The 12,683-nt window shown below is 56.3% G+C and overlaps 1 protein-coding gene across 1 annotated transcript; it reads left to right on the top strand.

Annotated features, from left to right (window-relative positions):
• The first annotated feature begins 302 nt into the window (after window positions 1-302).
• Window positions 303-12,103, top strand: PYGM (glycogen phosphorylase, muscle associated). Its single transcript, NM_175786.2, is given in 20 exon segments — window positions 303-583; window positions 1,642-1,743; window positions 1,830-1,908; window positions 1,993-2,096; window positions 2,474-2,605; window positions 4,044-4,155; window positions 4,240-4,322; window positions 4,738-4,881; window positions 5,199-5,291; window positions 5,538-5,684; window positions 5,819-5,982; window positions 6,273-6,387; window positions 6,923-7,024; window positions 7,369-7,516; window positions 7,821-7,879; window positions 8,006-8,147; window positions 8,590-8,797; window positions 11,145-11,279; window positions 11,491-11,557; window positions 11,671-12,103. Coding segments are annotated over 20 exon segments (2,529 nt in total). The 5' UTR covers window positions 303-340; the 3' UTR covers window positions 11,821-12,103.
• Window positions 12,104-12,683: the final 580 nt, after the last annotated feature.

Below are 12,683 nucleotides of genomic sequence, written 5' to 3'. Positions count from 1 at the left end.
CCTGCAGCATCCTGACTGCGACCCTGCACAAGGCAGGCGCCGGGGCAGAAGACAGCAGACCCTAGTGCCAGTGCGCGAGGCCTGGAGGAAGTGGGTCAGTGCAGGGCTGCGAAGGAGCCAGGCTGGCCCTGGCCCTGCCCTGCCCCTCCTCTCCTCCGCTCACCCCAAAATAGCTCCCTGAGGAGCCGGGCCAAGACCCTCCCATTGAGGGAAGGGGTGGGGCAAGCTGCCCGGAGCCAGGCTTTAAAGCACCAGCCGGCTGGGGATCTCCACTCCTGGGCTGGAGGCACCGCTCAGGCCACCCGTCTGCACAGTCAGTCCAGCCCACCCTCCCGCAGCCATGTCCCGGCCCCTGACAGACCAGGAGAAGAGAAAGCAGATCAGCGTGCGTGGCCTGGCCGGTGTGGAGAATGTGACTGAGCTGAAGAAGAACTTCAACCGGCACCTACACTTCACCCTTGTGAAGGACCGCAATGTGGCCACCCCGCGAGACTACTACTTCGCGCTGGCCTACACGGTGCGAGACCACCTCGTGGGCCGCTGGATCCGCACGCAGCAGCACTACTACGAGAAGGACCCCAAGGTGCTGCTTGGGGCACCCCGGGTGGGCAGTGGGCTGGGGGGCCCTGCCCTGGGGGCTGGGAGATCTGGACCGAATGACGGGCCCTTCCTGGGGTCAGGACTTTCTGCAGCAAAAGAAAGGGTGCCTCCGGGTTCCTGAGGTTGGACGATCCAGGGGTGCCAGGTGCAATGGGTGCTGGGACCACCCAGGGGAGAAACCTGGAGTTGGGGGCAGGTCAGGGGCCTCGAGTCAGGCAGGCTGGTTGCAAAGGCTCAGCGCTCAGTCAGAGAATGGAGAGGCTGCTGGGGGTGGGCAGGAAGACCCCGCGGCCTGGGTTGGATCCTGAGTAGAAGGACATTCTACCGAACGCGTGTGTGGTGTGCTGGTGTGCCAGGTGGGGCGCAGCTGGGGTGGTGAGATCAAGTGTCTGTTGGGGTCACTGGTAAATGTCAGCAACCTGACACTGCTGGGCAGGGGGTGGGGGAGGGGCGGGGAGGGGACCCAGGAAACCAGGAGCCCGAGCACCATCAGCATCCTGGATACCGGAGTCTCTCCGCCCCCCTTCTTGGGACTGAGGCTTGAGGGCCAAGGGGAGCTGGGCACTGTGAGGAAGGGAGATGGCCGACTCTAGCCCTGAGTCATTGTGTGACCTTGAGCCAATGACTTCTCTCTCTGGGCCTGGCCTCCCCTTTTCAGGAGCTCTTGGTGGTGCTTCCCTGTGTCCTGACTTCCTGATGGGCTCTTGGCAGGCATGTGTGTGAAGGAAGGGGTTCCCACCTCTCCTAAGCACCTCAGCCCCCTGAGGTGGCTATGGCCCCATTTTTCAGATGAAGAAACTGAGGCTCAGAGAAGAAAAGTGATTTGTCCAAAGTCAGAAGAAATGCTGAGACCAGTATCTTACCTTCTGGGTCCCAAAGCCTGAGAAGGCAGGAAAACTGGAGGCAGGGCTGGAACCCACTGGAGCCTAGGAGTGGGGCAGCAGGTGTGAGAGGTGCAGGCCCAGCTGGGCCTGGCTGAATGTCAGGGGGCCGCCTTGACCCTCCCTCCCCTCCCCCACCCCCATCTGTTTCTCCGGACAGAGGATCTACTACCTGTCTCTGGAATTCTACATCGGCCGGACGCTGCAGAACACCATGGTGAACCTGGCGTTGGAGAATGCCTGTGACGAGGCCACCTATCAGGTGTGCAGGGGTGGGCACGCCTTCAGGATGGGGGACTGACCTGCTGGCCCTTGGCCCTGATTTCTCTTATACCCTCCCACCTCTAGCTGGGCCTAGACATGGAGGAGCTGGAGGAAATCGAGGAGGATGCAGGGCTGGGCAACGGGGGCCTGGGCCGGCTGGCGGGTAAGTGAGCGGGGTGCCAGGGGACTGGGCAGAAGTGTTCCTTTATGTTGGGTCTCTGATATCCACCTCCCTGCACACCCCTAGCCTGCTTTCTGGACTCAATGGCAACACTGGGCCTGGCTGCCTATGGCTATGGGATCCGCTATGAGTTTGGGATTTTTAACCAGAAGATCTCTGGGGGTTGGCAGGTGAGTGACTTTGGGCCCTGACCTTGTGGTTATGATGAAGATGGCTATTTGTTCATTCATCTGCACATAGATCCAGAAGCAGCCCCAGCAGCCTGGGTGGAGAGCATCTTTGCCCTTTCCCCCAGCCCCTAGCCAGCTGTCAGCTCCTGGGACAGGAGGTCCACAGCTGTAGAATGTCTCAGACTCTTATACACACACAGAGCCCCATTGGATCTTCCACCAGACTAGGGGCCCACCTACTGCAGAGCCGGTCATTCACACCCTCCCTGTACAGGGCATACCAGGGCTGCGGGCTCCTGCTATGCCCACCATCTGCTGTGGTGTGAGCCTGGCTCTGACTCTGCCTTCCTTTCTCCCCTGACCTGCCTGCGGTTCAGATGGAGGAAGCTGATGACTGGCTTCGCTACGGCAACCCCTGGGAGAAGGCCCGTCCTGAGTTCACGCTGCCGGTGCACTTCTATGGCCGAGTGGAACACACCAGCCAGGGGGCCAAGTGGGTGGACACACAGGTGAGGGGGAAGCCAGGGAGCAGGGGAAGATCTAGTGAGGCGGAGGGGAGGAGGAGTGGAGGTTCTGGAGGAAACAGAGAGAAGCAAAGGAAGAGCCTGGAAGCTACTGGGCCGAGTGCTATTTTATATCGGAGGCCACTGAGCTCAGAGGAGTTAAGTGACTTACTTGAGGTCACACAGCTGGAACCCAGAGAGGCTGGAGACAGGGTTACGGGGGAGCCAGACCACATGAAGAGCTGGGAGGAGGAGAGACACTGCCCTGCTCTACCACTGCTCCTCACTGCCCAAAATAATCACAGAGTCTCGGCTCCCCTGCATATTTGATCTGGGGGCTTGATGGGAAATAAACCAACAGCCCAAAAGGGGGATAGGAGAGAAAACTAAAGCCTGGGAAGGGCAACTGACATGTTCAAGGTCACAGAGCAGGTTGGTGGGAGCCTACCGCTAAACCAGGTGTCCAAACCCCAGCTCCGCCACCAGTCCTTTTGCTGTGGCTGCAGCTCACCGGCCTCCAGATGGCTGCACAGCAACCTCGAGGCTTTCAGAACCCAGAGTTTGTTCCGCTGTCATCCACGCTAAGGTCTGGCAGGGCTCTGGCTGCCCTCCTAGCTGTATGCTCTTGGGCCAGTCCCTTCCCTCTCTGAGCTGCAGCATTTGCTCTGCTCCAGTCAGAGGCTACTTAATGCTGGGGAAGGAGGTGTGGGTGCACCCCTTTCTCCGTGGTAGCTGGCAGTTATTTGCAGCAATTATTGATGTTTGTGGGCTTTGGTGGCTTAGCAGTAAAGACTGCTTGCAATGCAGGAGAATGGGTTTGATCCCTGCATTGGGAAGATCCCCTGGAGGATGGTATGGCAACCCACTCCAGTATTCTTGCCTGGACAGAGCATGGACAGAGGAGCCTGGCAGGATACAGTCCATAGGGTCACAAAAAGTTGGACATAAATGAGCAACTTAGCATTCAGCGTGCATGCACATTGATGTTTGCTAATTGTGGGAGGTGGGGCCAGCATTAGTCACTGCTAATTAGCCCTGTGGTTAACCTTTGGATGGACTTGACCTCTATGACCCCCTCAGCCAGGCCCCATGATCTCCCAGTCCTTCCAGGAGTCCAGAATGTTCTCTAGATTATGCCTAGGCCAGGTGGCCAGCGCATCTCCACCATGGCAGAGTGGCCACCAACAGAGGCCCACCTTGGTCTCAGCTCATCCCTGCCTCCTCCTGGAATCCTCACAACAGCCCAGCAAGGGGGGCCGGTGGGGGTGTGGGGAGGCACCGGGATGTCCTCTTTTTTTGGCCGAGGCCCAGAGAGGTTGGTGGGGTTGCTTGTGGTCCGGAGTTGGCTGGCGGAGTGCAGGGACAAAGCATGGAGCTCCAGCTCTCAGGGCCTCTGAGACGCAGCAGAGGCCCGCCTCTGAACAGCAGGTGGGGTGTCCCGCAGGTGGTGCTGGCCATGCCCTACGACACACCCGTGCCTGGCTACCGCAACAACGTGGTCAACACCATGCGCCTGTGGTCTGCCAAAGCCCCCAACGACTTCAACCTCAAGGACTGTGAGTTCCGCCCGAGTCAGCAGCCCCTCCCGCTGCGGAGCCCCTCGGCCCAAGCCTGACCCCGTTCCCGCTTTTGTTCTTTAGTCAATGTCGGTGGCTACATCCAGGCCGTGCTGGACCGCAACCTGGCTGAGAACATCTCACGGGTCCTGTACCCCAACGACAACGTATGTTACCCTCTGGGCTGGGGACAGGAAGCCAGTGTGCGTGGGAGAGGGCAGGAGGGGGAGTGACACCTGCTGGTGCCCTGCTCACACCCAGGGCATCTTGCTGGCCCCTGAGTGTCCTGTGCTTCCCCCCAGTTCTTTAAGTGTGAGGATGCTTGGATCTGGGGGTGGGGGGTGGCTCTTTGGAGGAGCTCTTCCCTGGAGACACCCACAATACTCCTGGTCCTTGTAGCCCTCCCTCCTGACCCAACTGCATTGCTGCTTCTTGGTGGGAGAAAGACTCTTGGGTCCCTGAGGTGGAGCAGTTCAGGTCTCAGGAATCTCGGGAGGGGTGGCAGTCTCTCCTGGCCACGCCCACAGCAGCGTTAGACCACGCCCACCACCTTGACTCCGCCCCATCTCGCACTGTCCCCAGTTCTTTGAGGGGAAGGAGCTGCGGCTGAAGCAGGAGTACTTCGTAGTGGCTGCCACGCTCCAGGACATCATCCGCCGCTTCAAGTCCTCCAAGTTTGGCTGCCTCGACCCCGTGCGCACCAACTTCGATGCCTTCCCAGATAAGGTACCAGGCCCCAGGGAGGGTCGGTCTCTATACCTCCGGTGAGTGGTGCCTTCCCTCGCACCTCCAGCCTGAGCTTGCAACGCCCATTTAATAGATGAAGAAGTGGAGGCTGGGGGTGGGTGTGAGGGGTATCTGCTTGAGGATCCTCAATATAATCCGCTCTCCTCTTCCTCCTGCTCCACAATTACCCCCTTGAGGGCCTCCACCTAGAACCACAAGGGGCCCTGGGCAGGGGGTGCTCTGAAGGGGCAAAAGACAGTGACTGTAGCCTTGGGCCCAGATTGACTCCAACCGTCCTCCACACCCCTCCTCTCTAGGTGGCCATCCAGCTCAATGACACCCACCCCTCCTTGGCCATCCCTGAGCTGATGAGGATTCTGGTGGACCAGGAGCGCCTGGAGTGGGAAAAGGTGGGCTTCGGGGCCCCTCCCCCACTCCTGCCTCACCCTCTCCATCTCAGGGTTCCCTTCCCACTCTGGGGAGGGGATAGATGTGGGTGGATCCCCCACTGAACAGACAGGGGTGTGAGACCCAGAGGCGGGTGTCCTAGAACCTGGCCTGGCGGTGGCAGGGCTGGGGCTCTTGGCTGCACAGTGTGTGTGGAGAGCCATCCGGCTTAAGCCCCGGGGGTCCTGCCTCCCCACCCCACCTGTCAGGCATGGGAAGTGACTGTGAAGACTTGTGCCTACACCAACCACACGGTGCTGCCCGAGGCCCTGGAGCGCTGGCCTGTGCACCTCATAGAGACCCTGCTGCCGCGGCACCTCCAGATCATCTATGAAATCAACCAGCGCTTCCTTAACGTGAGTGGAGAAGGCCTGGGGTGGAGGGTGGGGACGTGGAGGGCCTGGGGAAGGCTATGGGCGAAGATCTGGGGGTAGGGGCTGGGAACCTGTGTTCTGGGTCCTCGTCCTAGCTCTGGTCTCTCCCGGCACAGCGGGTGGCAGCCGCGTTCCCAGGGGATGTAGACCGACTGCGGCGCATGTCGCTGGTGGAGGAGGGCGCGGTGAAGCGCATCAATATGGCACACCTGTGCATCGCCGGGTCTCATGCCGTCAATGGCGTGGCTCGCATCCACTCGGAGATCCTCAAGAAGACCATGTGAGACCCGCTCCCCAGACTCCGCCCCTCCTGCTGGGCCCCGCCCACTGCCTGGTACTGGGCACTCAGAGCCGCCCTCTGCTGGCTCCTTCCACAGGTAGCACGGCTCTTACGAGGGTCAAAGGCTTGCTATCCAGTCCAGTCCCGTTCTGGGGTGTCCCCTCTTACACACAGCACCCCCCTCCCCTTCACCTCCAGGACCCTTTCATCAAGAAATCAGAGTAGGGACCCCAGGGAGAAGACCCTCATTCCACAGGGGTGATTGATGATCTTCTGACCCTATCCTGTAGCTTCAAGGACTTCTACGAGCTGGAGCCTCATAAGTTCCAGAATAAGACCAATGGGATCACCCCTCGGCGCTGGTTGGTGATGTGTAACCCTGGGCTGGCAGAGATCATTGCTGAGGTGAGAAGTCGTGGATGGCCAGTAGCGGTCAGCACAGTCACTGCAAGGCGCAGCCAGGTGCAGCTGTGTGTGTGTTTCCCTGGAGGGCCCCCCGCTGAGGGCTGAAATCCATTCTGCACTGCGTTCCCCAGCCTTGCATGTGTCTGGAGGAGGGGAACCACCTTTTATGTGAGCTAATGGAGGCCCTGGCTGTGAAGGTCAACCCGAGGAAGTTCACAGCCTGATGGAGGGTTATCAGCAGGTCACATCTTAAGTACGACCAGAAAGGAGCAGAGATTGCAGGCCCTCGAAGTCACTGCCTGTGAGAGGAAAAGGCCAGGACGAGGGCCTGTGGGGGTCAGATGGGCGTCAGCCATCCGAGCTCAAGGTCAGGAAGGGAGGAGAGAAGTGCGTACGTGCCCTGCCCCCTAGCTGGGAGGCTGCAGGAGAAGGCGCTGTTGGCAGTGGACTCTGCTTATTTGACCTGGAAAAGGACCCCTTTGTGAAGGAGGACAGGGGAGGGCCAGGGGCCTAACTGAGCGCCATCTCCCTACAGCGCATCGGAGAGGAATACATCGCAGACCTGGATCAGCTGCGCAAACTGCTGTCCTATGTGGATGATGAATCCTTTATCCGGGATGTGGCCAAAGTGAAGCAGGTGAGGAGCAGTGCTGCAAACTGGGACAGACACCTGTGCTGGGGCCAGAGTGGAGAGTGCTGGAAGGGCCGGACGTCCGTGTCAGGAATGGCCCATGGAGCTCATCTCTGCTGCAACTTCAGGCCATTGGTAGAAGTTGCCTGGAATCAGTCCATGGTGGGAAGGCATCATCTGACCTCACTGAAAGAGTGCTGACGTTGCTTAGCAATGTCTGCCCTGATGCAGGAGTGGATGAAGGTGGCAAGGTGGCCTTCTATCCTCACCTTCCTGGGAAGGAAATGAGAATGTAGGATTTCCTGAGGCTGAGGCCTATTGGTGAGCTCTTCTCCCTCTCCTGCCTTCAGGAAAACAAGTTAAAGTTTTCTGCATACCTGGAGAAGGAATACAAAGTCCACATCAACCCCAACTCACTCTTCGATATCCAGGTGAAGCGGATTCACGAATATAAACGCCAGCTCCTCAACTGCCTCCATGTCATCACGCTGTACAACCGTGAGTGGCAGGCTTCCCTCTGGCTCCTGTTCCTGCCTCTGTGTACCTCCCAGCATACTGCATACTTCTCCATCAACATCTCCTTTGTACTCAGGGAAACTCTTGGGACATGGAATTATCCCCACTTCACAGATGGGCAAACCAAGGCTCAGAGAGGGGGGACATGACAGATATGAGGTCACCAAGCCAGCCCAAGTCAGGCCTGTTATTGCCCAGCCCAGTCCTGGCTGACTGGATGCCATCAGGTGCTACAGCCCAGAGGGAAAACCTGGCCCATTCACTGGATCCCTCTGTTTCTCCATAGGTATCAAGAAGGAACCCAATAAGTTTTTTGTGCCTCGGACTGTGATGATTGGAGGGAAGGTGAGAGGCTGAGCCCGGATCATGGCTGTGGTCCTTTGATATCCAGGTTGAGGTCAGCTTGGTTGGGTTGCAGGATGGGGGTAGGAGGCCAGGCTGTGGAGCTGACCCCAAAGTGTGCCCCCACAGGCTGCCCCTGGGTACCATATGGCCAAGATGATCATCAAACTCATCACAGCCATTGGGGATGTGGTCAACCACGACCCGGTGGTGGGAGACCGCCTTCGTGTGATCTTCCTGGAGAACTACCGAGTCTCGCTGGCCGAGAAAGGTAGGGTGCCTCCAGTGGGGACCCTAGGGAAGCTCTGATGAGTTCAGTCCCTGGAAGAGATATTAATCTCCTCTTCCTGGGGTACTGGTACTTTAAAGAAGAATCTGGAGAGGACAATACTCAAATCATGAGGATGTTCCCTTAGTGGTGGAATGTCACGCAAGATGGGATGAAATTACAGGGGAGAGGGGCCTCAGTAGTGCCCTTCAAATCACACAGTGGAGCTGGGGGGTGGAAGGAGTCCAGGTTAGATCCCAGATGTTCAAGAATCAACAAGAGGTGGAGAGGGGTCAGTGAGAAGGAGACAGTTGGTGAAGACTGGAGGGCTGGAGGAAGGGGACTCTGAATCTGGCCAGGCCTGGGACCAGACTAACTTCAGAGCCTCTAGCTGACATGCGGGCTCTTCCTGGAGCTGAGTGTGTCCCCTGCTGCCACCCCGCAGTGATCCCGGCTGCTGACCTCTCCGAGCAGATCTCTACTGCGGGCACTGAAGCCTCAGGCACTGGCAACATGAAGTTCATGCTCAACGGGGCTCTGACCATTGGCACCATGGACGGGGCCAACGTGGAGATGGCGGAAGAGGCGGGAGAGGAGAACTTCTTCATCTTTGGCATGCGGGTGGAGGACGTGGAAAGGCTTGACCAGAAAGGGTAAGGGCTGCAGAGTTCTTAGTCCATGGGCAGGAAGCCCCAAGGTGGGACTGCTGGAGGGTAAAGCTGGGAGCAAGAGGCACCACTGGAAAGGCTGGTCCAGGATGCGCAAGGTCATTTTTTAAAATTTATTTGGCTGCCTTGGGTCTTAGTTGCAGCGTGTGGGATCTTGGTTGCATCATGTCATGTGGGATCTTTTGTTGTAGTGCACAAACTCTCTAGACTCTCTAGTTGTGTTTCAAGGGCTTGGTTGCTCAGAGGCTTGTGAGATCTTAATTCCCCAACCAGGGATCAAACCCATGTCCCCGCCATTGCAGGGTGGATTCTTAACCTCTGGACCACCAGGGAAGTCCCTGCACAAGGTCTTACTTATGGCCATCAGAAGTCTAGAAAACTTTTGAGGTAGCATAACAAATAAGTTGAATGAAATGAGCAGAGACAGAAGTAACACAGAGCTGAAGGAAAAGGAAGAGAAAATAATATCAACTCAAAGAAATAATATCATTTCTGGAATTGGGAGTAAAATGAAATTCTCAGCTCCCTGGCAGCCATGGCAAAAAGGGAAACATGAGTATGGTAGTTAAGTTATACCTGGGTTTGTGGTCAGAAATGCAGATCTTCAGAGACAATCTTCCTGGCATTACATTTTTAACATTTTATTTTAAAATTTGATTATTTTCTTAGCATAGAAGCAGTCCATGCTCTTTAATTGGAAAAATACAAAGCTACAGAGAAGAAAACTGTCTTTCATAATCTCATCCCCCAGATTTAAAGCCACAGTTCTCTTTTTCTTCACGTATTTATATGTGTGTGTATATATATGTAGTTTTTTAAAATTTTAATTAATTTTTTGGCTGCACTGTGCTTCATGTGGGATCTTAGTTCCCTGACCAGGGGTAGAACCAGTGTCCCCTGCATTGGGAGCATGGAGTCAACCACTGTGTCACCAGGGAAGTCCCTGTGTAGTTTTTAAAAGTTGGAAATAATATATATACAATATTGAATCCTGTTATCTTAACATTGCTGAAGCATTTTCTATGTCATTAAATAGTCTTTCAAATATTTTAAATGTTTGTATAGCATTCCATCCTATGGAAATGCCATACTTATTTAACTAATTCCATATAGTTGGACGTGAAGGTTGATTTTCCTCGTTTGTTAGTATAAATGTCCCTTTGATGACCAATCTTTTACACTGATGTCCACATCTCTAATTATTTCCTAAAGATAATTATTATGCTTGCTATGTGCTAAGTCGCTTCAGTCACATCCGACTCTTTGTGACCTTATAGACTGTAGCCTGCCAGGTTCCTCTCTAAGGAATGCTCTAGGCAAGAATACTGGAGTGAGTTGCCATGCCCTTCTCTAGGGGATCTTCCCGACTCAAAGATCAAACCCTTGTCTCCTTTGTCTCCCTCGTTGCACACAGATTCTTAACTGCTGAGTCACTGGGGAAGCCCAAGATAATTATTAGAAGGGGATATTTCTGAGTCAAAAAAGTATGCATTCTTAAAGCCCCTCATACACATTGTCAAATCATTTCCAAGAAAGTTGGTACCAGTTTACACTCAGCTTACAAGAGCAGGCACTAAATATTGAGAGGAATTTCTCCTGTGGGGCTTGACTAGAAATTCAGACTTGGTCCTTTGGATAGGAGGGAAATGTGAAATGTTTTGAGTGAAGTACAACATGTTCAGAACTAGACTCCAAACAGACACCTTTGGCTGCAGGATGGAGGCTTGACTGGAGGGAGGAATGTCCAGTTGGAGGACCGGTGTGGGGCTGGCACCAGATGGCAGGGGGAGTCCCCTACAGCAGGCCAGTGCTGGGGATGGGGGTTAGGGACACTGTTGAGGAGGAGGCCATGGTTTCTGGTTGGAAGAGGGGAAGGAAGGAGATGAAACTGATCTGGAGAGATTTGAACCTGGGTGGCTCGGGAAGTGATTGTGTTACCCCAGGAAGTCATTGGGTAGGAAGTAGTTCCTACCCTAGGGGAGGAAAATTGGTGCCAGGACAGTGATGAACATGGCTGGAGAGTTTGAGTTTAAGGATGTTTCTCAGGATGTACCTGTTGGCTCCTCCTGGAGCCTGAAAGTGAGGCCAAGGATGGACTTAGGATGGTGGGGAAGAAAAGCCATTTATGGAGGAAACAGACCTGTTGGGTGACAGTGATGGTGTGTGGGAAGAAGAGTGGAAGGACTTCCGGAGCAAGTGCAGCAGCTGTAGAGAGGACAGTAGCAGGCTGGACCTGAGTTTTCACCCTGGGGCTTGGACCTTTCTGGATATTTGCTGGAGGAGGAGCCAGGAACCCCTTTCCAGGGTGCTGACTATGGCTCTTCCCCCACAGGTACAATGCCCAGGAGTATTATGACCGGATTCCTGAGCTTCGGCACGTCATTGACCAGCTGAGCAGTGGCTTCTTCTCCCCCAAACAGCCTGACCTATTCAAGGACATTGTCAACATGCTCATGCACCATGACCGGTGAGCTGGCGGGCCAGGGACCCGCGTACGTGGGGTTGCAGGGCTGAATAGGGCTCAGGAGCAGTGGAGAGGCTGGACATGGCTTCAGGGCAGTTGCGGCCACATTCCTTTGGAAGCAGCATCACTGTCTAGGTCCTCAGGAATCCAATAGGACAGGATGGGCTTGGCCCTCAACCCCAGGAGACTTTCCCACTTCTCCATTCCCCTCCAGGTTTAAAGTCTTTGCGGATTATGAAGAGTACGTTAAATGCCAGGAAAGAGTCAGTGCCTTGTACAAGGTGAGGGGTCCTGGGCCAGGGGTTGGCAGGGCTTTGGCGGCCCTGGTTAGAATGAGGTGGAAGGTGGGGATCCCACTCGCAGAGCAAACCCAGAGCTTCCTTGTGGCCTCTAGAACCCGAGAGAGTGGACGCGGATGGTGATCCGGAACATAGCTACATCTGGCAAGTTCTCCAGTGACCGCACCATTGCCCAGTACGCCAGGGAGATCTGGGGCGTGGAGCCGACCCGCCAGCGCATGCCGGCCCCGGATGAGAAGATCTGAGCCTCTAGACCAGACCCAAACCTGCCCCTGAGTCTGTCTGCAGTCCCTTGGGCCAGCTCCAGCTCCTCGTCCAGAGGGTGGGGTACTGGAGTTAGATCTCTAACCCTCTCCTTGGAACCCCCATTTCCCATCATCCTCAAGCTCCCAGTGTTCAGTGTGACGAAGGACACTGCTCCCACACTGTCCTCGGGCTCCCCAGGCCCTCCCGTCTATGGATTTGACCAACCGCACCCACTCCCCAATAAATTGATTCTCCTGGGGAGCCTCCTTACTCCCCTCTCTGCTGGGAAATATTTTTAGCTCTGGGCGGCACAGCAGCTGCGCAATCACAGTGCCTTCGCCCCAGCCGCGGCAGGTGCATCCCCTCAAAAGGGGGGCGGCTTGTGGGGGTGGGGCCCGGGACTCTCCTGCCCGCTTCCAGGCGTCACCCTGCGCGCCTCTCCTCCCAGTGCTGTGTCCATACTAGGTCAGCGGCCCGCAAGGCTGGCCGGGGGCGTGGCGTCCGTCCGGGTGGGGCCCACCCGGGACGGGAGCAGGGCCTTAAGCTGAGGCCTCCGGCACCGCTGAAGGAAGATCCACGCTGTCGGGGGCAGGGCTCAAGAGGGGGAGGAGTCCCCGGGTGGTTGGCGCCTTCTTGACTCCGCCCTTAGCCCCGCCCCACTGCGGCGTTTAAGGGTCTCTAAGCAGGTGGCTACGCTAGGTCCAAAGCTAGGGGAGTGTTCAGGCGGGGGCCATCCAGGCTGCGCCGACGTTGCCCCTCCTCACTTGGGGTCCCGAAAGGGCCTGCTTCTAGGTCCCGTATTACCAAGATTGAGTTGTGGGGGAGGTCCCGCCTCCCCAGCCCGGTAGCAGGGAGGGGCAAG

This window comes from Bos taurus, chromosome 29, assembly GCF_002263795.3.
Source record: "Bos taurus isolate L1 Dominette 01449 registration number 42190680 breed Hereford chromosome 29, ARS-UCD2.0, whole genome shotgun sequence".
NCBI lineage: Eukaryota > Metazoa > Chordata > Mammalia > Artiodactyla > Bovidae > Bos > Bos taurus.
Note: the sequence above shows the minus strand (reverse complement) of the source record. Positions and strands in the feature narration are given on the sequence as shown.